This window comes from Canis aureus, chromosome 8 (genome assembly GCF_053574225.1).
Source record: "Canis aureus isolate CA01 chromosome 8, VMU_Caureus_v.1.0, whole genome shotgun sequence".
Taxonomy (NCBI): Eukaryota; Metazoa; Chordata; class Mammalia; order Carnivora; family Canidae; genus Canis; species Canis aureus.
Genome location: NC_135618.1, coordinates 15,500,191 through 15,524,829, shown reverse-complemented (window position 1 = coordinate 15,524,829; position 24,639 = coordinate 15,500,191). Strand labels below are relative to the sequence as shown.

General features: G+C 34.9%; 1 protein-coding gene and 1 pseudogene across 5 annotated transcripts in view; one reads left to right on the top strand and one right to left on the bottom strand.

The window, feature by feature from the left end:
* COL24A1 (collagen type XXIV alpha 1 chain) overlaps positions 1-24,639 on the top strand; it is a 387,323-nt gene that overhangs the window by 145,739 nt on the left and 216,945 nt on the right. For all 5 annotated transcript variants that reach the window (XM_077905294.1, XM_077905293.1, XM_077905290.1 and 2 more), the window contains exons 22-25: positions 6,933-6,986; positions 8,535-8,579; positions 14,984-15,037; positions 18,260-18,304. In XM_077905294.1, coding sequence (XP_077761420.1) covers positions 6,933-6,986; positions 8,535-8,579; positions 14,984-15,037; positions 18,260-18,304 — 198 coding nt within the window. The remainder of the gene's footprint in view (positions 1-6,932; positions 6,987-8,534; positions 8,580-14,983; positions 15,038-18,259; positions 18,305-24,639) is intronic.
* On the bottom strand, positions 13,153-14,813 carry LOC144318142 (elongation factor 1-alpha 1 pseudogene; annotated as a pseudogene).

Below are 24,639 nucleotides of genomic sequence, written 5' to 3'. Positions count from 1 at the left end.
TGGTCCTCTAATGTGCTGTTGAATTCATTATGGTAGTATATATTTTTTTTTTTTTTGCTAGTATTTTTTTGAGGATTTTTATACCTATGTTCATCAGAGAATTTGGCATGTGATTTTCTTTTCTCGTAGTGTCTTGGTCTGGCTTGGTATCAGAGTAATGCTGGCCTTATAAAATGAGTTTGGAAGTGTTCTCTTCTTTTCAGCTTTTTGAGAGAGTTTGAAAAGGATTTACATCAATTCTTTTTCTTTTTTTTTTTTTAATGTTTTGTGGAATTTTCCCAGTGAAGTTGTATGGTTCTGTGCTTTTCCTGGCTGGGATGTCTTTTATTACTGATTCAATCTCCTTATAAGTTAGAGATCTGTTGGATTTTGTATTTCTTCATGATTCAGTTTTGATAGGATATATGTTTCTTGGAGTTTTATCTATGTCTCCTAGGTTATCTAATATGTTTGTGTGTAATTGTTTGTATTAGTGTCTTATGATCCTCTTTCATATTTTTATTTTTTTAAGTCTTTTTTAGTCCAGATAAACATTTGTCAATTTTGTTGATTTTTTTAATAGTCTTTTTTATATGAATTTTTATTTATTTATGATAGTCACACACACAGAGAGAGAGAGAGAGAGAGAGAGAGAGAGAGAGAAAGAGAGGCAGAGGGAGAAGCAGGCTCCATGCACCGGGAGCCCGACGTGGGATTCGATCCCGGATCTCCAGGATCGCGCCCTGGGCCAAAGGCAGGCGCCAAACCGCTGCGCCACCCAGGGATCCCTGTTGATTTTTTTTAATAAATAATAAATTTATTTTTTATTGGTGTTCAATTTGCCAACATACAGAATAATACCCAGTGCTCATCCCGTCAAGTGCCCCCTTTAGTGCCCATCACCCATTCATCCCCACCCCCTGCCCTCCTCCCCTTCCACCACCCCTAGTTCGTTTCTCAGAGTTAGGAGTCTTCATGTTCTGTCTCCCTTTCTGATATTTCCTGCCCATTTCTTCTCCCTTCCCTTCTATTCCCTTTCACTATTATTTATATTCCCCAAATGAATGAGACCATATAATGTCTGTCCTTCTCCGATTGACTTATTTCACTCAGGATAATACCCTCCAGTTCCATCCACGTTGAAGCAAATGGTGGGTATTTGTCATTTCTAATGACTGAGTAATATTCCATTGTATACATAAACCACATCTTCTTTATCCATTCATATTTTGATGGACACCGAGGCTCCTTCCACAGTTTGGCTATTTACCCCAAAGATGCAGATGCAATGAAACACCGGGACACCTGCACCTCGATGTTTATAGCAGCAATGTCCGCAATTTTGTTGATTTTAAAAAAACCTATAGTTTTATTATTTTTTTCTATTGTTTTCCTATTCTCTATTCACTTATTTATGCTCTAATTTTTATTATTTCCTTTTATCTCCTAACTTTGGGCTTAGTTTGTTCTTTTTCCAGTTTCTTGAGGTGTAAAGTTAGGTGGCTTATTTGAGATCTTTTTTTAATGTAGGTGTTTACCATTTTAAAATTCCCTCTTAGTACTATTTTTATGTATCCCATAAATTTTAGTGTATTGTGTTCTCATTCTCATTTATCTGAAAATATTTTCTAATTTCCCTTTTGATCTCTTTTTTGAAAGTGCAATGCACACACGAAATAAAAGAAGAGACAGACACAAAATACTGTGGGGATCAGGGGACCAATGCAAAGCCTGCAAAGGTCCCAAACTCATAAAGGCTGCTGCTTTTACTAGATGCATTGTTTAACCCTATGTATTTGAAAGAGAGATCTCTACATTAGATAAGTCAGGTAATACAAAGAAGCAGGCTTAAAATAACTTCTAACAAACATCCCTCCCATGTAGGGTGCACAAGGAAGTTTCAAGTATGATGAATAGTCCACTCTGGTGTTCTCGTTGGTTGCATCTTGCGTTCAGGACTTACTGCTCTTCTGTATCTCTTTGTCACATCATGGGATGCATTTTTCAGGATCATATATATTTTTTAAAGATTTTATTTATTTATTTGAGAGAGAGAGAGAGACAGAGGGAGAGCACAAACAGGGGAAGCAGCAGAGGGAGAGAGAGAAGCCGGCTCCCTGCTCAGCAGGGACTTGATCCCAGGAGCCCAGGATCATGACCCGAGCTGAAGGCAGATACTTGACTGAGCCACCCAGGTGCCCCTCTCAGGATCGTGTATTAACGGCCTCTTTTCTTAGATCTATTTATGATACAGCAGGCCTGTTTCCCACATTCAAGAGTGTTATTTAATTTCCTCCTATTTGTGACTTTTTTTGTTTTCCTTCTGCTATTTGATTTCTAGTTTCATTTCATTAAGGTCAGAAAGAATAGTTGATATAATTTCAATTTTATTATATGTGTTAAGACTTCTTTTGTGACCTAATATGTAATCTACGTGATCTGTGCTGGAGAATTTGCATATTTAATATGGCAAATATGAAACATGTGCATAGCTTAAATAATGATGAAAAAACTATATTAACATTAAGAAATAGACTTATAAGCTTCTTGAGTGTTCCTCACTAATCATGTCTGTTTCTTCCCTTCTTGCATTTATAAACACTCTCTTTTTTTCGCATCTGTGTATACACTCTCATAGTATTTGTTGTTTTCCTTGTTTAGGAAATTCATACAAAAGGAATTATACTGCATAAGTTCTTCAATGATTTGGTCCTGCCATTCAGTCTTCTCTTTTTTGTGTACCCTAGGTTGATGCATGTAATTACGGCTTATTTATTTTTACTGCTATAGAGTAAGCCACTATGTATATACAATTTTTTAATCGATACTGTTGTTAGACAATTATGGCCTTTCTTTCTTGAGGTTAATTTTCACAAATTTTACATGTGTGCTTGTAAAGAATTTGTAAACTCCAACTTGAGGATTCATTGTTCTATATATGGCCATTAGATCAAGTAATTTTGCTATTTCAGTCTTCTCTATTCCTACTGATTTTTATTTGCTAGATCTACTAATTTCTGAAAGATATGTTGAATTTCTCTCTCTAATACTAGATTTCTCAATTTATTTTTATTCATTTTTACCTCATATTTGAAATTTGTAAGTTGCACAAACATCAAGAGTTTTTAATCTCTTCCTGGTGAATACAGCCTTCTATCATTTAGTGACCCTCTTAATTCTAATAATCTGTTTTATTTTAAAGTCTACTATGTCTAACATTAATTATTTCAACTCTTTTTGGGCTGGTGAATCTCTTGAATATCTTTTTCTACTTTTTTTGACTTTAAATTTCCCTGTATTTTTGTTTTACGTGTGTTTCTTATAAATAGCATATAACTAGTTTTGTTTTGTTTTTTAATTCAGATTTTACAACTTTTCTAAGATTATAAATTGGTCTTGGAAGAGAAAGGAAAGAGGGTTTATGTGCTTCCTGAGAGTTATTTTTAATTTCTTGGTCATTGGTACCATTCATGCAGGTAAATAGCTGCAGTGAGAGAATAAGGCACCCTAGTGGTGTTGTTGTTTTTGATCACTCAGCCCTCTGCTGGTTATATCTTGCATATGGAGCTGAGCCAGTTTCTTACACATACACAATAATCTGAAATTGTATATTCATCAATGGCTTTGAGCCCCAGGAGTTGTTAATAAGTTTTTGGTGTCTGCTTATTTTATGCTATAAATTTTTAGTAGCCTATCAAAATTCAGCACAAAATCATTTGCAAAGATAAAAAATTTATGACCCTCCCAGAAAAGATTTTTGTCTTTCATCTAAGTTCCCATTATACTTTGGTTCTACTTCTATTTCCATTACAATTATTTACTAATTTTTATTTTAAAGCGCCATCATCTATAATAAATTATGAATTGATTAAAAATAGGAACTGTATTTTATTTGTATTTGTATACCCAGGGCCTAATGCTGTGCTGTTTATTGGACCTTACCCGTAGAGGAAATTAATAGATGGTGGATGAAAAAATGAATGAACAATGAATTAAATAATTAAGCATAAGCTGTCCTGTGATAGAATTTAAATATCAGAACATTCTGATTCCATATCTTACATCAGTCTAAATACTTAAAACCTATCACTTTGAGACCAAGAAGACTATTTTGGATATTAAAGAGTTAGAAATTATTATATCACAAATATAAACTCAAAGTGGATGAAAGACCTAAATGTGAGATAAGAATCCATCAAAATACAAGAGCAGAACACAGGCAGTAACCTTTTTGAACTCAGCCACAGCAACTTCTTGCAAGACATGTCTATAAAGGCAGTGATGTGTGGAGCATTTTTTCATGTGCTTGTTGGCCATAGGTAGTTCTGACATTGGAGACATTGGAGAAATGTCTCTTCATATCTTCTGCCCATTCTTGACTGAATTGTTTGTTTTTTGAGTGTTGAGTTTGTTAAGTTCTTTATGTACCTTGGATACTAGCCCTTTATCTAATATGTCATTGCAAATATCTTCTCCCATTCTTGTAGTTTTGTTGACTGTTTCCCTTGCTGTGCTAAAATGAACAAGCCTGGAAGCAACAAATGTTGGCAAGGATGTAGAGAAAGGGGAACCCTCTTACACTGTTGTTGGGAATGCAAGCTGGTGCAGCTACTCTGGAAAACAGTGAGGAGGTTAGGTTCCTCAAGAAGTTAAAAATAGAGCTACCGTATGACCCAGCAATTTTCTGAGTATTTACCCCAAAGATACAGATGTAATGAAACAGTGGGACACCTGCACCCCGATGTTCATAGCAGCAGTGTCTACAATATCCAAACTGTGGAAGGAGCCTAGATGCCCTTTGACAGATGATGGATAAAAAGATGTGGTATATAAATACAATTGAATATTACTCAGCCAACAGAAAGATGAATATCTACCATTTACATCAATGTGGATGGAACTGGAGGATAATTTGCTGACTGAAATAAGTCAATCGGAGAAAGAGAATTATCATATGGTTTCACTCATATGTGGAATATCAGAAATAGTGAAAGGAACCAGAAAGGAAGGGGGGAAACTGAGTGGGAAAAAATTAGAGAGGAAGACAAACCATGACAGACTCCTGACTCTGGGAAACAAACAAAGGTTTGCAGAAGGGAAGGTGGGTAGAAGGGGGATGGGGTAACTGGGTGATGGGCATTAAGGAGGGCACTTGATGTGATGAACACTGGGTGTTATACTATATGTTGACAAATTGAATTTAAATTTAAAATGAAAGAAATCTTTATATCAGAATTCTTTCATTTGTAAGTAATGAAAACATAAACATGACTACATAAATAGAAGAAAAGTTTAGGAATCCAAACAATTAAATTCAAGACCGCAAATAATATGATTAGAATCCAATTACTTCTGTTCTTTTCATTAATTTATGGATTTCATTCTCAGGCATGCTCCACTTCATCGTTTCCCACTGTTTAGATTTTTATCATCCTTAATGGTACTCCCAGTTGTTACACTGTAGTGCAAAAACTTTCTTTAGTTAGACTGATTTGGATTCCTGCCTCATTACTGAACCAATCACTATTTTTAAAGGTGTAGAATATGCTGACTGACTTAGGTATACATGTCACATGTCAGCCCTCAAATTTAGGCAGAGATGAACTCACCTCCCCTCAAATCAGGTAGGCTGAGTGAGGAGAAAGTGTTTCCCTAAGTAAAATTAGGATGCTTTTGCAAATGCATGATGAACTTGCATCAAATAACATATACCCATTTCAATAATCTAATCCATCTCTTCCAATAAAAAAATAAGATAGCTGCAAGAAATGTTATTGCCTAAGTCAGTTTCTCGAATAACATTATATACATAACCTTGTGATATTATAGGCTGTTAAACTGACCAAGAGTTTTTCTTTTTTTTTTTTTTGTATTAGAATATAGCAATGATAGAGCAAGGTGTAATGTGAAGACAAGATTCTTGTGCAGTTTGTCGCTCAGCTGCATTCCAGAACTAAAAATTAAACCCACCTGGATAGATTCACGATTTGGCATATTTTCTACATTTAAAAATTAGAAAATATCTTTTAATGGTTATAGAATCACTAAAAGCAATAATACAAAAGTTAGTTTTTAAAAGAGATTTACTTAAAACGTTGCTGACACATTGTATAGTTAGGGGAGCAGAACTGAATAATAAAATGTCATCATGTTAAATAGATAAATAGGGTATTTTCTGAAATAAAAAGATTTTTAAGTGACTTTAATGAATTTTTATTCAGAGAGCATTTGATTTTTTAACAACATGCATTTTAACAAACGAGTTTTTTAATAGTGAAATTCCTAATCACATTCAGATTGTTACTTTCATCTGCAAGCTAGTCTCTTAACAGATAATAAAACAGAATATGTCGCTTCTGTTTTTAGACTTTTGGATACTCTATTACATATTTATTGTACTATTACCAAATTAACAATTGTACTCATTGCTTTAAATTTAGAAGTACTGGGATCCCTGGGTGGCGCAGCGGTTTGGCGCCTGCCTTTGGCCCAGGGCGCGATCCTGGAGACCGGGGATCGAATCCCACATCGGGCTCCCGGTGCATGGAGCCTGCTTCTCCCTCTGCCTGTGTCTCTGCCTCTCTCTCTCTCTCTCTCTCTCTCTCTCTGTGACTATCATAAATAAATAAAAATTAAAAATAAAATAAAATAAATTAAAAAAAAAAAAGAAGTACTTTTCTGAGTGGCTGAAGAGTAACATACTGAGCAGATTATTTGAACACAAACATACTTAAAAAAAATAGCTTATCCTACATTCCCCAATGTTTTGGAGTTTACTTAGCTCACCTATCCTCTGACCTTACTTTGATAACTTCATAATGGGAAAGGAATGGTACCAAATTGTATTGGCCATCTCCAGATTAATGCTGATTGAGGAATATTCATTGAGGTAAAGTTTTTTTTTTTTTTTTGAGGTAAAGTTTTTATTATTTATACTTATGTTGCTTTTATAGGGACTCCTTGGAAATAGGGGACCTCCTGGACCTCCTGGTCTCAAAGGACTTCAGGTATGGAATAAATAAATAATGAGTCAGTAATTGTTTTAGTTCAAATTTTCCCTTTTTCATTTCTGTGGAATTTTATTGCTTAAAGAAACATTGCTTTAATGTGTGGACAGTTTTTTCCATAGAGGATTTCAGGTTGCCATTTTTTACAGGCAGTTAGGAAATGGGATTTTATTTAAAGGTGAAAAATCAGCATGTTTTAGAAAATTTATCAATAAATGCAATAAAAACATTTATTACTTTTTAATTTTCTTGGAGAATAATATATAAAAATCCTTTATTTTTTGATGTTCCTCTATAATCTGTCCACTGATACATCTTTTGATCCTTAGAAGAATTCACAAGATTTTATACTTTTATGACATTATAATTGGTTTCACCCCAAGAATATTGAACCAATAAGCTAGTCAAGAATCTCTAGACATTAACTCTATTGGGTAGGATCTGATATACCTTTGTATCTCTAAGGCTTAAAACAGAACTAAGATTCAAATCTATATTTATTGAATGAATGAAGTATTAAAATGTGCCAAGAGCAAACATGTTCTGTACCAGTAATTTTTTAATATACCAGTGTATATTGATTTCCATCTATTAAGAACTTAGTTGAGTTCCTCTCTGTGTGAGAGAGAGATTGAGCTCAAGAAGGTGAACGTTATCCTTAATATATGATTTCAGTGATTCCTAATCTTTGTTTTGGATTTGATTTGCATTTTCCTAATGATTAGGGATGCTGAGCATCTTTTCATATGTCTGTTGACCATCTGTATGTCTTCTTCAGAAAAATGTCTATTCAGGCCCTCTGTCCATTTTTAATTGGATTATTTTGGCTTTTGATGTTGAGTTGTATAAGTTGTTCATATGTTTTAGATACTAACCTCCTTCAAATATCCTAATTTTGTGGTAAATACCCTCATCACTTTCACTCTTATTCATTCTCAATTTTCTACATATAACTTTTATCATCTACCAGTTTAAAAATAGTCAAATAGGATCCCTGGGTGGCGCAGCGGTTTGGCGCCTGCCTTTGGCCCGGGGCACGATCCTGGAGACCCGGGATCGAATCCCACGTCGGGCTCCCGGTGCATGGAGCCTGCTTCTCCCTCTGCCTGTGTCTCTGCCTCTCTCTCTCTCTGTGACTATCATAAATAAATAAAAATTAAAAAAAAAAAAAAGTCAAATAGGGCATGTCCCCCTTAGGATAGACGTGGGGTTATCACTCAAAAAACTAAAATGTTACGGGATGGCACAGTAAAATACAAGAAAGTTGGGGTACCTGGGTCACTAGGTAGGTTAAGCATCTGATTTGGGCTCCAGTATGATCTGGGATCCAAGCCCACGTCAGGTTCCCTCTTCAGCAGGAGCTTTTCCCTCTGTCCCTTCCCTGCTCATGATCAGTCTCTCTCAAATAAATAAAATCTTTAAAAAAAAATAATAAAATGCAAGAAAGTCACAGCATTATTTTCATCACATCTCAGAGTAAATAGAATAAGAGTTACTTTTATAAATACCTATTTCAGGCCATGATATATTCTCATTTTATTTTTTAAGGGAGAAGAAGGACCGATTGGACCCTTTGGAGAACTGGGGCCAAGAGTAGGTATCATGTAAATACTTTTCAAAAAGTACTTCTCTTAAAATAACTTATGTGAATGTCTTTTAATAGCACCAAATTTTAAGTTTTACTAAAGGACAGAAAAGCCTATAACATATAATCCCTCCAAATAATATAGGCCTATAACTGGAATTTCCCAGGGATATTTTAAATGATATGTCTACTGTATTTTTGCTTGTTGCTTTAGTGGTTTTATGGTCTTAGTAATTTGTGCTAATTATTTATAAAGTTTCTCAAAATGTAATAGAAAGCTAAATACCGGGATGCCTGGGTGGCTCAGTGGTTGAGCATCTGCCCTCGGCTCAGGGTGTGATCCTAGATCCTGGGATCGAGTCCCACATCAGGCTCTCTACAGGGAGCCTGCTTCTCCCTCTCCCTCTGCCTATGTTTCTGACTCTCTCTTGTGTCTCTCATGAATAGAAAAATAAATCTAAAAAAAAAAAAAAAAGAAAGAAAGAAAGCTAAACACTTTAGCCATTTTAGTGATATTCTGAGAATGTTCTTTTCTGAGTATGCCAACAAAATTATGGAAACTAAATAGGAAGTATTTTCTGTCAGCCTTTCCTTCATATAATATTGTGTGGTGATATATGAATTACCTGTTTTCAAGTTCTGAAAACATGTTCTTTAAGAATTTGGGCATGCACGACCAAACCTTACATTATTATGAAATAATAAAGGTGTGTGTATCACGTTTATTTTAAGAGACATCATTAGACTCACATGAATCCATCTCATTCTTTTTCCTTGAGAACATCGTAGCATGCAGGTTCTTAAAACATTTTTGCATTTATGGAAACAGTAATTCTTTCTTTTGCACCTTTACCTCACTAACATGTATACACTATCCCATTGAAAGAAAAAGAATTTTTATTTCATTTTGTATGAGGTGAGTTATATAACAGAAAGACTATTGTTATTTGAGCCCAGTATAATTGATCTCGTTTAAAATTTGCTCCTCTAGAAAACAGAGAACCGTGTTTGCCCCTTATCAACTCAGCCTTAATATTTATTACTATTGTTGCTACTAATGGTTGAAGATCAATTTAAACCTAGTATTGCTCTAAGTATGTCACACGAATCATCTCTAACCCTGAAAACAACCCTGCAAGATATTGTCCACAGTTTTAAAATATTAAAATAAGGCTTTACTATTACATGCTCAGGGTAAACCTAATATGGCAAAACTTAAACAGGGCCAGAAGTGATGACTCCAGCACTGGTGCTCTGAATTTCTTGACTTTAAAGAGATAATAAATATGCTGATACAGATTTCAGTGATTTTCCTTCCATAATGTAGATATGATGTATAACTATTACTGTATAACTGTTACTTAATATACTGTAATGCTTAAGTATTACATTATTAAAGATGAAAGAAATATTCTTTTTCTAAAACAATGTGAATAAAGTGTATTATTTTAAATTTTTTTGTAAATATCATAGATAAATCTAATAATTTAGACTCTTAATTACATTTCTTCTGGCGTCTCTGCAAATTGATTAGAGAACAATTGATATTTAACAATAATGGGATGATTTTTGATTCTTTGCTTTACTTTGTGCTTGCTAAGAAACCACTAACAATTTCAAGCAAGGCAGAGGTAAAAGTTAGAACAATTTTTTGTTAGAAGTCCTAAATATAATTTTAAAGTTGCTAAAGTTTTTGTATGCAGTCAAAATACAATGAAAGCTAGAGGATTGTTTCGTTTTGTTTTAAGAAAGAAAAATAAGAATATCTATTAATGGATAGGAATAATAAAATCCAAACCAATAATACCTGGTAGGTATTATAAATTAGTATTCTATTTGGCAATTGCGCTCCACAGTTTTTTTACTCTTAGATTTGAATTTGTCACACATGTTGAGACATAGTGATTTCCTTAATCAAATTTTGTATAATCAGATATCAATTATATTAGAAACCACACACTAACGATTGACCTACCCAATATCTGGGATTTTGACTTCTTCTCCTTCAGTAATCTTATTTTCCACTCTCTTTAGGTACTAACTGCTGTAGTCATAACATTTACCTTATCATTACCAGTAATAGCAGCCTCTCATTATTTTCAGTTTCAAACTTCTCACTCTCCAGCCATAATCTCCTTTCTTTCTAGTACATTCTTTCTAATAACCAATCCAACAGTCCCAGTAGGAATTTTAATCTATTGACCTTTTTGCCTTTCTGTTATTCTTGTTTCACTCCTGACCCCTCACATCTTTCTTCGTCATCCTCAAAACACTAAATTATCCCTTTGATTGCATTCTGAATTCTATTGCCGTACTCATTTACTTTTTAAAAATGATTTTATTTATTTATTTGTTTATTTATTTATTTGAGAAAGAGAATGAGGAGGGAAGGAGCAGAGGGCAAAGCAGACTCCCTGCTCTAATGCTGGCTTGATCCTAGGACCTTCAGATCATGAACTGAGCCAAAGACAGAGACTTAACTGTCTGAGCCACACACATACCCCCCAATACACATTTACTTTTAGTTTTCAAATTATTATTTTACACTTTCTCTCTTCTCAGATCCACTCACTTTAATCCTCATTCTTAGCCCATTACCTTGCATCCTAGTTCCCTGAGAAGATTGAAGTATTCAGAGGAGAGCTTCCACAGGTTTCTACTATTGCTTCTACCCACCTCTCTGTATCTATGCCATTTAAAAAGTCTTCCTTCCTGTTATTGTGGATGAACAGGTCATTTTTGTAGCTAAGGTCAAAACTTCCACTTGTTTACAATGTATCTTATCCTTTTGCCTACTGAGGAACATTGATCCAACTATTTCCCACTTTTGCCTGCATCTTAATTTTGTTTTCTTTAATGGATCCCTCCTATCAGCAAATAAAGATGCTGTTATTTCTACCAGTTTAAAAACCAAAAAACAAAACATATTGATCCCAGGTTTTCTTCGAGGTGTTAACCTTTTTTCCCCTTTCCTTTTCAGTAAAAATTCTCAGAAGTATCGTCAATATATGCACTTTACGTTTTTCTCCTCACCCTATCTGCTGAAACCATTCTTGTCCATATCACTCCAAAACAAATGACTTTGTGAAGGTCATCAGTGACTTCCATGTTGCTGAATTCAATGGTCATTTCTCAATTTTTGTATTACGCAATACTTGCATGCCTCAGAATTTGACAGGATCACATCCTCCTCCTGGAAACACTTTCTTCACTTACATGATCTTCCTCCTAAATCTCTGGCAGGAAATTTGCTATTTTCCTCATTTCTTCAAATTCAAAGTTTTGGAGTGCCCCAGGGCTTGGTTTGTGGACTTGAGTTTACACTCACTCCTAGATGAGTAGGTCGAGCCTTATGGCTTTAAATACCATCAGAATGCTGGTGATTGCCAAAATCATATGTTCAGACCAGAATTTTCTACCCTCTGAATCCCTGGACATGTAAAACTACCACTAGATCTCTCTACTTTGAATATCTAACAAGACTAGCAAACTACAGTTTATTAAATTTAGTTCCCAATTTGCCCTCCAAACCTTTCTTCTTACAATCTTCCTTGTTTCATTTCTTACTCAGATTAAAATATTGAGTTTATTCCTGATTCTTCTCTTTCTCTCACATTCTACACATGACCTGTTAGCAAATCCTGTAAGCTCTACCTTCAAATTATATACACAGTTTTACTTACAATCTCCTCTGTTACCACCTTGGTCTATGCCACTGTCATCTTTCACTTGGACTATCGTAATCCTCTTTGGACTGCCTGCTTCCACTCTTGCATTAAAGTGGTCCTGTTAAAACATAGATAATGACACTTCTTTTCTCAAAGCTTTTCTGAGTTTTCCTGCTTCATTCAGAGTAGAAAGCAAAGCCCTTACTATAACCCTTCAGGCCTTACATGACCTGGCTTCTCATCCCCCATTCCTTTCTTTGACCTCATCTTCTTACTACTCTCCTTTCTTATTGTGCTCCAGCTTCATTGACTCTTCATGGTTTCTTTAACAGACCAGTCACATGTTTGCCTCAGGGCCCTTTGCACATGTTTTTTCCTATGCTTGAAATATTCTTTCTTCAGGTAACCATATAACTTATCCCTTTTAAGTCTTTACTCATACGCTATCTTCTCAGTGAGGTCTTCCGTGGCAATCTTTTTTGTTGTTGTTATTTTTTTTTGTATATTTTTTATTGGAGTTCGATTTGCCAACATTTAGCATAACACTCAGGGCTCATCCCGTCAAGTGCCCCCCTTAGTGCCCATCACCCAGTCACCCTACCCCACCCCCACTTCCCCTTACACCACCCCTTGTTTGTTTCCCAGAGTTAGGAGTCTCTCACGTTCTGTCTCCCTCTCTGATATTTCCCACTCATTTTCTCTCCTTTCCCCTTTATTCCCTTTCACTATTTTTTATATTCCCCAAATGAATGAGACCATATAATGTTTGTCCTTCTCTGAAACTTTTGTTTTAATGGGTCTCAAAATTCTGTGACAGATTTTTGGTCAAGTTGTTTCCATTAAAAAGTACTGATTTTTAAAAACTAATAACTTAAAACTGCCAGACACGCACAAAAAAAATCCAAATGGTCCACAAAACAGTCTCCTTTCCTTCTGAAGGTTTTGCGATACACTGTTATTATGAACCAGTCTTTTACTATTAAACTTAAATGGCCAATTAACACAAACAGTTCTGAGACTGTTCTTCCACCACTGATTAAGATTGGGGTGGCAGGTATTGGGGATAATATTCATTTAGCCTTCTGAGCTTTCTGGGCAGACTTGGTGACCTTGCCAGCTCCAGCTGCCTCCTTTGATGACACCCACAGCAACCATCTGTCCTTTCCTTCAGCTCAGCAAACTTGCAAGCAATGTGAGCTGTGTGACAATCCAGCACAGGTGCATATCCAGCACTGATTTGGCTTGGATGGTTCAGGATAATCACCTGAGCCGTGAAGCCAGCTGCTTCCATTGGTGGGTCATTTTTGCTGTCACCAGCCACATTGCCACGACGAACATCTTTGACAGCTACGTTCTTGACCCTGAAGCCCACATTGTCCCCAGGAAGAGCCTCACTCAAATCTTCATGGTGCATTTCAACAGACATTGTAACATTGGAGCAAAGGTGACCACCATGCCAGGCTTAAGAACACCAGTCTCCACTTGGCCCCCTGGGACAGTACCAATGCTACCAATTTTGTAGATGTCCTGGAGAGGCAGATGCAAGGGCTTATCAGTTGGACGAGTTGGTGGCAAAATGCAATCCAGAGCTTCAAGCAGTATGGTTCCACTGGCATTCCTATCTTTACAGGTGACTTTCCATCCCTTGAACCAAGGCATGTTAGCACTTGGCTCCAGCATGTTGTCACCATTCCAACCAGAAATTGGCACAAATGCTACTGTGTTAGGGTTGTAGCCAATTTTCTTAATGTAGGTGCTGACTTCCTTAACGATTTCCTCATATCTCTTCTGGCTGTAGGGTGGCTCAGTAGAATCCATTGTGTTAACACCAACAATTAGTTATTTTACACCCAGTGTGTAAGCCAGAAGGACATGCTCACAGGTCTGCCCATTCTTGGAAATACCTACTTCAAATTCACCAACACCAGCAGTGACAATCAGGACAGCACAGTCAGCGTGAGATGTGCCTATAATCATGTTTTTGATAAAGTCTCTGTGTCCTGGGGCATCAATGATGGTCACATAATACCTGCTGGTCTCGAATTTCCACAGGGAGATATCAATGGTGATACCATGTTGACATTCAGCTTTCAGTTTATCCAAGACCCAGGCATACTTGAAGGAGCCTTTTCCCATCTCAGCAACCTCCTTCTCAAATTTTTTGGTAGTTCTTTTGTCGATCCCACCACATTTGTAGATCAGATGGCCAGTAGTGGTAGACTTCCCCAAATCTATGTGTCCGATGATGACGATATTGATGTGAGTCATGAGTCTTTTCCTCCCGTTTTGGTTTAGGTTTAGCGGTGGTTTTCACAACACCTGTGTTCTGGCGGCAAACCTGTTGTGAAAAATCTTCCTTGGCAATCTTATAAAAAATTTCAACAAAACTCTCACAACAGTTTATGTCTCCCTTCCTTGCTTAACTCTATGTCCTTTACATTTAACAGTACGTAAATACTATATATTTACTTTTTTTTTGAATTTTATCATCCTCATTAGAATGTAAACTCTATGAAGGCAGATATGCTTAGTGTATTCTTCATTCCTCAACCCCTATAACTGTGCGGGGCACATAGTAGACAGTTAAAGACTGTAGAATGAATACTAATGGGGATGCTAAAATACACTTATCAAATAATTTTGAAGTGCTTTATTTCATAGAATGGTCTGAATCTCATAAATGTTTGGTAATTTCCGAAAACATATGATTAAACATATCTCTTTTTTTTTCTGTTTTCTTCTAGGGAAAACCAGGTCAAAAGGGGTATGCAGGTGAACCAGGACCAGAAGGCTTAAAGGTAAAGTACCTGATACTTAGCAGTTACAAAGTATAGTTTTCAAAAAGATAAAATTATGACTGTCACAAAAATATAAAATGAACATCTGTCTAAGATTTTTTTCAACTTATTAGTGAGGGAACCAGTAATATGTTAAAACTGGCTCAACTAGCATTTGAGAAGTTATGTATCTTTATATCCACATCTGTATATCTGAGTCTATAAATATCTATAACTGTGACTGTGTTTATATCTATCTATATCCTTATTTGGATAGATATACAGTTTAATAAAGAATTATTGAGATTTGTGGTTAGATATAGGAGAATAAACCATAATTTGGGGGGCTATCCATTTCACTGGACATAAATCTGTAAGTTAATAGAACTTCACTATATATAGATATAGATTTTATATATCTTCATCAAGTCTGAGTCCTTTAAGCAATTGTGTAGTGATTCTAAGTACATTTCTAGAAAATCACTAGGTGGCCTTTACCACTTTATGTCATTGAAAGAATGTGGCACCTACATTTTTGCCTTGTTTCTAAGTTTTGTATGACTTTTTAACACCAACAAATATAAAATAATGCAGTGGTTTTGTATGTACAACACTAAGGTCTAAAGAAAACTAGTTACTAGTTTATAAGAATTGCTGATTTATACAAACTTAAAACCTAAGGAAAAATTGAAAAGCTTTACAGAATTGTAGCTAGATTCCTTAAAGTTACAATTAATTTATATTAAACTATTTTTGTGATACTAGGATCTAAGGGAAAGACAGTATTTTTTGAGGTCAATTAATAAAGAGATATGAGCTAAAATATTTTCTAATGTGTCAGCCTGTCTCTCTGTGGCTGTAGTCATCCTGGGGGAATATGTGTACGTGACCTTCAAGTTAGACCTGGAAATGGAAACATGATATTTATAAACAGAAAAGTTAATTCTCCGTGACCGAGATTAATCCCTGTACTGCCAAATAGCTCTAAAAAGTCCACCTGTGAGCTACCATCTAGTCAAACTGCCAAGAAACTGAATCTTAGCCATAGTGACATCCTGTCTCCTTAGTAGAATCACACCAGCATTTAGGGGGGTCTTTGTTACCCAGGAGATGAAGGAGTTCTTTAATCATCAACTCCTTGTATTTGTCTGAGATTTTAGTCTTGGTGTATCATACAGCTGTTCACTAGAACCAGGCATTCCCTTGGGGGAACCTGGCATTCCTGGGGGGAGCACTTGGGAGTTGGTTAAGGGTCACACCACCTTTTACAGAACCCTAGGATCTCTGTTCTCTTCCTAGGCCTGGGGAAATATTCCTCTCTCTCTTGTTACCCTCAAAGACCAACTCACCTCCGACCTTCAGGCTCCCTGAAAACTAAGGCAGGAATGCACGTAATCTGCAAGCCACTTCTGCTTTCTGCCTGTTAATACAAACCTCCCCTAAGACTATGAAGCACAAAAACGGTCCCTCTCCCTTGGAACCTGAGAGGGGTATTGGGTAAAGAGGGAGAAATACAAGAAAATTAATAATCTGTATATTATTCTGTCACAAATTTTCTACAAGAGCTGTCTAGTGAATTGTCAGTCAAAAACTAGGATTTACAAACCAAAATGCTTCATTCTTTATTGTATATCTAAAAGCATACAGAAATTGAAACAAAAACTTGTGTAGTCTTTAAAAGTTTATTTCAAATTGATTACTCATATGAATATTAGGTATCAGTGCTTAAAATCAGCACTATCCAGTAGAGTATATAATATAAATCACAGATGTGAGCCACAGAAAAACATGAAAAGAGACAAATGATATTAATTTTAGTAATACGTTTATGTAACCCAAAATATGAAAATATCATCATTTCAACATGTGATCAATATTAAAATTATTAATGAGATATTTTATATTCTTTTTTGGTATAGAGTCTTTGAAATCTACTGTGTATTTTATATTTGCATCACATTTCAGTTCACATCAGCCAGTTTCAAATGCTCAGTAGCTATGTATACGTTATTAGTGGCTACAATATTGTTCAGTGCTGTTTAGCAATTTACTATTTCATCCTGAGATTTAATTACTAATTTTTTAAAAATAGCAATTGATGCTTTAATTTTAATTAATTTTAAATTTATTTTTAAGTAGCAATTTAATAATAAATAATTTTAATTTTTGAATAGCATTTAAATTTTTAATTTAATGTTTCAGATAGCAATGGATGGTTTAATTTTAATTAATTTTTAAATAGCAATTGATGGTTAAATTTCCTCTTTCCGTATATAGAACATACACCCTTGTCAGGTTAACTCTGCATGGTACCATGAACTTAATCTTATACCTTTCATTAATCCATGACTTTGTTCAGCCTTCACTGATGCCATTCCTCAACACCAAAAATGGACCTTTCTCATCATTGGTGAAATCTCACCCATTCTTCAAAGCCCAACTCAAATACAGTTTCATAAGCTATTACTTGAAATCATTCATGTTTGGATTTTCAAAAGATAGTATGATGAATATATTACAGTTTACCTAATGCTGCCAGCTGGCTATGGGACAGCACAGTGTAATTAGAAATGCTAATATTTCTGTGGTGAAATAGAAGGATGTTCAGATTAATTAAAATAAACAGGAGTATAAATCGCCTCTCAGGTCAGATAAAGTGTTGCTGCCAAATAAATTCGGGTTAGGTCAAGTTTGCCACCAGACAAGTTTTGAAAAATTGAGTTTTCAGAGCATCATGGACTATAGACTGTGGTAATGTTATGAGCATACATGACTTCCCCAGGGAAGCCAACTCTGGCTGTACCAGCCCACAACATGCATGCTCCTATGAGCTCTCTTACCGCTTAAACCTACTACAGGTATTCTGTTCTGCTCAGCAGTGTGAGATCTTTTCTCCTGAAACAAATAGAGCATTCCTGTGGGCAAAGTCTTTCTTTTATTTTTATTCTTCTTAATACCTTCTGCAGCACCTACCATTCTGCCTTTTACAGAGTATGTCTGAATATTTCGTGTTTAAAATTTTATTTGCGAAAATGTTTTAAAAGTGATTAAAATCATAAATAGAAGAATGTAACGTAAGGAAATACTGGAAAGACTGTGTTCCTCAGTTTTGAATAACTGAAGTTCTCTTTGCATTTTTTTTATGGATTTGACTAATCACATTAAATGAAAATGGAAGCAATGTCATGAGTGATCTTATTTGGAAAATAACCATTTTTACAGCTTTCTATTTTTTATTAACAGGGAGAAGTTGGAGATCAAGGAAACATTGGAAAGATTGGTGAAACAGTAAGCTTATCTTTTGCTCTTTTATTTTTACCATCATCTGTAAGCACGTCTAGAAGTCATATTAACCATGATTTGTGCTTAATAAAATTCCGTACAAAAAATGCTTAGCTCCTACAAATTTAAAGTCATTTGTGATATGACAAATAAAACCTACTGTACAAGAGAACTAAGAGGAAATACAGTTACTGATATTTTTGTCCAAAATAAATTACATTTATAATCTCAGGAGCATTCTTATTTCTAATATTTGGTCTTTAATTTTAGTTCTGATCATTTCAATCTAAATTTGACCTTAACATTTTTCATTATTAAAAAATTACAACTTACCAAGCCATAAAATAGTAAGCTTTTAAGCTTGAAAATATTTTTCTTCAGGTTTGAAAGATAAACTAAGAAGTAAAGTATTAGCATATTGTAATTTCTTTACTCAAAAAAGTTTGATTTGTTGAAGTTTACATTTCTATGGAAGTAGGATGCTTTATGTTGTGTTTGAATCAGATATAAGTAATTTTATTTCCTGTACTAGGGAAAGCCAGCTAAAATATTTTCTAACAAATGAACCCATATGACATATACAAAGTGGAAAATTGCATTAATGCAAGATAGGTAAATTTATTTACAAAGTGTGCTGGGTTATCATAAAGCAAATAGTACCATTTAATAGGTTAAATGAACACATTCTATTACCTCTAAACTATCTCATGACTTAAAAACAACTTTTCTAAAAGATTATTTTACAATCTTAAGTAATTAAACAATCATATTTCCTGGCCTTGTGATAAAATAGCAATATATTTCTGATAGTCTTATTTTTGTCATTAGTTCTTAATAAAAATAGGAGAGGATTCATTTAATCTTAAAAGATCATTGCCATACCAATTAATCCTTAATAACTAGAAGAAGAATTTTTTGTTCTTGTTTTTACTGAGAAAGGTAATTTCAGTGGAACATTTACATCAATTAGATTATTCAAGACTTTTGATATAATTGTAACTCGCATTTCTCTAAGGTCATTCAAAGTAATTAAGTTCTATGTTTGAGTGACAAATTGCTAAGAAATATGTATAAACTAGAATTAATAGCCAAAGTTAAAATACCAATGAAGAGCATCTTTTTTTTCTTTTTTAAAGATTTATTTATTTATTTGAGAAAGAGTGAGCAAGGCATAAGCAGGAGGGGTAGAGGAAAAGGGACAGAGAATCTGAAGCCGACTTAATGCTGAGCCCAGAGCCAGAGATCATCAGACCTGAGATCACAACCTGAGCTGAAACCAAGAGTCAGATCTTTAACCTATTGTGCCACTTAGGCACCCCAAGCGCATCTTTCCTTAATAAAACATGATATATTATACTTCTAAGTGTTTTTTACTTAGTAGTGTTGGAATAGTTCCAGACAGTATAAGAACCCATTGCCAGTGAGTGCTGTCTAAAGAGGAAGTGCCTCGGCAGATAGTGGATTTCTATTATTAGAGGGAAATTAACATTTATTGAGCATTTGCTATGTGCCAGACATAAGACAAAGGGATGTTTAACATTGCAACATTGCATTTAATTCTCAAACAATTTTAAAAGATACATTTTGAAAAAAAAAAAGACACATTTTGTTATTATAGTTTTTGAACTGAGGAAACTGAAGCTCAGTAAGGAATTTGTTCGAAGTCGCATAACTAATAAATTACAGACTGAGATTTAAACCTAGAGATCGAAACTCAAAATCTAAATCTCAAAGTGTCATATCCTGGCTTTATGGCAGTATAATTGACAAAGTTATAAGATATTTAAAGTGTATGTGATGATTTTTTTAAAAGATTTTATTTGTTTGTCACAGAGAGAGAGAGAATTGGAGCAGGGGGAGTGGCAGGCAGAGGGAGAAACAGGCTCCCTGTTGAGCCCCAATGTGGGGCTTGATCCGAGGACCCTGAGGTCATGACCTAAGCCAAAGGCAGAGGCTTAACCAACTGAGCCACCCAGTCACCCGTGGTGATTTAATACACATATACTTTGTGAAAGGATCCCCTACCATCAAGTCACTTAATTTATTTTCTAATAGCCACTTGGACTACAAGTTATAGAGAGATTTTAAACACCAAATATCTTATCAAACAAAAGGACCTTTGCATCTTTGATGTTTCATCTTTCTCATTAAGGATAGGAGATAGACTTTAAAACAAAAAACTTTAGTGACTATATTGAGTTAATTAAAATATATAAAATGCCTAAAGAGTATTTGCTTTCAGCTCTTGGTAATTCCCAGCTTTTATTTTATCTTACTAATTTCAAAATCTTAGAAATATGGTTCATCCAATCCACAGTTCTGTTAAAACAAAACTCATAATATGGTAAGATATGATTGTACTTTCTGACATCAGTATTGTAATTTTGAGATATCTAAGGTTAGTTGAAATTGCATAGCTAGGTTTTGCTTTTCCCAATCTTTCATAGTCTTTTAATTGCCTTTAACTGGACCTCCTCCAGTTTTGTTTCCTTCTAGATCTATACAAATTAGAACCTAGTTTGTGATACAGCATGCCAAGCACAGAAACCCCATCTATATCTCATGTCTCTATACTTTTTACATTCATTTATTGTAGACAAATAATTAATTTTTATAAATGTGCCCTAAAAACATCTATAATTCCAAAAGATGCCCCTCATCCTTTTCATTCTAGCATTCTACTTTTTATGAATAAACCTGAAATTATCCCACCTAATTGCCAGTCCTCTCGGTCTTTAACTTTCCTGCTGAAAGTATTTTGAAGAGGTATTAAAGAGAAAAGAATCTAATTTTTTAGTATTGGTCAAGAGAGCAGAATTAGGATCAGTGGATAGACATTATAAGAGAGCAGCTTTTTTTGTTGGCAAAATATTTTAATAAAATTTCTAATGCTCAGACTCTCCCATGGAGTAATTCTACACCTTCTAAATAACTGCATAAAGAAATACATGTTCATAAACTGTGTTATATTCTATAAAGGAAAAGTTTAAGGGACTCTGATAGATGTGCCAAATTTAGATCAGAAAATGAGAGAAGTCTGCTTTGAGGAAACAATATATGATTTGTAACCATGAAGCATAGTATGATCTAGCTAGGGAAGAGTGGGGAGAAAGAACATTCCTGGAATATGCAACATAACAGACTTTCCAACTTTGGACTTAACTTTGCTTTAGAGAAATTTCTCTAAATATTTGTTTTCTCAACAATAAAAGCGTGAAAATAATAACTTCATGGAATTTCTTGTGAGGATTAAACAGGGCAAAGCACTTAGAGCACTTAGCACAGAGCCAATCACATAGTAAAAACCTGGGAAATGTTATCTGTAATGGTGGTGGTGGTGGTTATTATTATATGGAAAAGCATTTGGCTGTTTTAGGAACTGAAAGAAAGCCAGTATGGATAGAACTTTGTGAGCCAAGGGAAAAAGCATAGTGAGGGGCTATTAGTAAAGGAGGCAGAAGCCAAATCTTTCAGGGCCATGTTTATTACTTTGGACTTGATCCTGAAGTAGATGGAAAATCATTGAAGTATTCTATGTAAGCCAATGACATGATTTAATTTGTGTTTTATAGTCACACTAGTGGCAATGGATTGGGAAGTTGGAACATGGTTATGAGGAGCAGAGCAGAAGAGGGTAACCAGTTAGAATGCTATTGTCATAGCCTAAATGAGAAAGAAGGATGACTTGGGCCAAGGTGATGGCAGTGGATATAAGAGAAGTGGATGCATACGAGATATATTTGAGGTGATAATTTGAACATGGGCTGCAAAAAAAGAGGAAGGATTCTAGTCAGTCCCCAGCATATAATAGGTCTTTGATAACTAAACTATTTATGATTTATCAGGAATATTCTGGACACATAAGGAATTAGTATATATGATATCTAAGGATAATTCCAATTCTAAGAATCTAGGACTCTTTTCTAAGAATTTAAATGTTCCTCGTCTTCCTCTCACCTGCCAATTTGGCTTCTTTTCTCTGGCTCTCCTCCAATTTCATTATGTCTTCCTGCTGTTATAGCAAATGGAACTAGATTCAATATTTTAGAGCCAATGGCTCCACAACCTTTTTCATGAAGGGGATAACAACCTCTATTTCCTTTATGGCTCAGATATTCAAAACCATGTAAGCTTTTCCCTGTAGCGAGAAACCGGGATGTCTTTGGAAAATGAGTGGCAATGACCTCCAGGATTCTTTTCTGGTTTCTTTTGATTATAAAATTTGGAATTTTTTTTTTTTTCGTAAAGTGACTACATTAAGTTTCAGTTGCAACTTCCTGTCCACCTGAAGGGATTATTAAGAGTGTCCTATGGTCTGGCCATATTGATTTACCTTTTAAAATATAACTCAGCTACTTGATTTTATATCATTTATTCCTGAATTTATCAATTTAGCAAAATTTCATAAGCGATCTACTGTGTCCTCTCTGTTTTTCTGCCTGCCCTCTGGTGTGCTAGTGTATAGTAAATGACTGATGAGCAGAAAGGAAGAGGAAGAGGAAAGGCCATGGATAATCCTCAAAATCAGGTATTCCACTTCTCATTACAAAACCTTTAGAATTATAGAGCTTCTGATGGCTGATTCTAAGTAGGATTATAGCTAGTTCCTTCAAGACCAAATAGAGGTGGAGTCAGAGGTGGAAATGAAAAGAAGGAATCTATTTATGGAAGAACTGTTATTTCATTTAATCTTGAAACAACTCTAGTAAGATAAAGCTTATTGACATTCTGAAAGTGAGGAAATTGAAATTTACTCAAGTTACTTGATGTGTTCAAATTCATACAGTTAGTAAGCAGTGGATCTTGATTTCATATTTGGATTTTCTACTTCCTGTTCAAGGTTCTTTTATCTGCATCATAAATCATCAGTTCCTCTCTTTATTTTTTATGTACTTCTAAAATCAATTGGCTAATTATCTTGTTCTCTTTATTTTATATTTTATTTTTAATTTTATTTATTTTATCTTTATTATTTTATTTTTATTATATTTTATTTACTTTATTTTATTCATTTCTATTATCATTCCAGTATAGTTAACATACAGTGTTATATTAGTTTCAGATGTACAATAGACTGACTCAGGAGTTCCATATATTCCTCAACGCTCATCAAGATAAATATATCCCTTCTCCCCTTCACTTACTTCACCTATCCCACACTGACCTCCCATCTGGTAGCCATCTGATTGTTCCCTATAGTTAAGAGTCTGTCTCTGGTCTGTCTCTTTTTCCCCCCCTTTGTTATTTGTTTTGTTTCTTAAAGTGCACATATGAATGAAGTGATACGGCATTTGTCTCTCTCTGACTGACTGATTTCACTTAGCGTAATTCTCTCCATATTGTTGCAAATGGCAAGATATTCTTTTTTATGGCTGAGTAATATTCCATTAAATATATAATATATATCACCTCTAATTTATCCATCTGTCAGTGGACATGTAGGTGGCTTCCATAATTTGGCTATTGTAGTTAATGCTGCAGTTAACACAGGGTTCATACATCCTTTCGAATTTGTGTTTTTGTATTCTTTGGATGAATACCTAGTACCCTACCTGAGATTGTAGGGTAGTTCTAATTTTAATTTTTTGAAGGCCCTCCGTACTGTCTTCCATGGTAGCTGCACTTGTTCACAGTCTCACCAACAGTGCATGAGGATTCTTTTTTCTCCACATCCTCAGCAACACTTGTTTTTTGCCTTTTTTATTTTAACCATTCTGACAGGTATGGGGTACTATCTCATTCTAATTTTGATTTGCATTTCCCTGATGATGAGTAACGTTGAGCATCTTTTCATGCCTCTATTTGCCATCTGCATGTCTTCTTTGGAGGAATGTCTATTCACGTCTTCTGCCCATTTTTTTTTAAAGATTTTATTTATTTATTCATGAGAGACACAGAGAAAGAAAGAAAGAGAGGCAGAGGGAGAAGCAGGCTCCGTGCAGGGAGCCCAATGTGGGACTCGATCCCAGGTCTCCAGGATTATGCCCTAAGCCAAAGGCAGACGCTTAACCACTTGTCCCTCTTCTGCCAACTTTTAAATTGGATAATTTGTTTTTTTTTTTGTGTTTAGTTGTATAAGTTATTTATATATTTTTGGATACTAACCCTTTATCAGCTATGTCATTTGCAAATATCTTCTCTCAGTCAATAAGTTGTTATTTAGATTTGTTGATTGTTTCCTTTGCTGTGCAGAAGCTTTTTTATTTTGAAAAAGTCCCAAAAGTTTTTGTTTTTGTTTCCCTTGCCTCAAGGCATATCTAGAAAAAAGTTGCTACAGGCAATATAGAGAAATTATTGCCTGTGATCTCTTCTAGGATTTTTATGGTTATGAGGTCTCATAT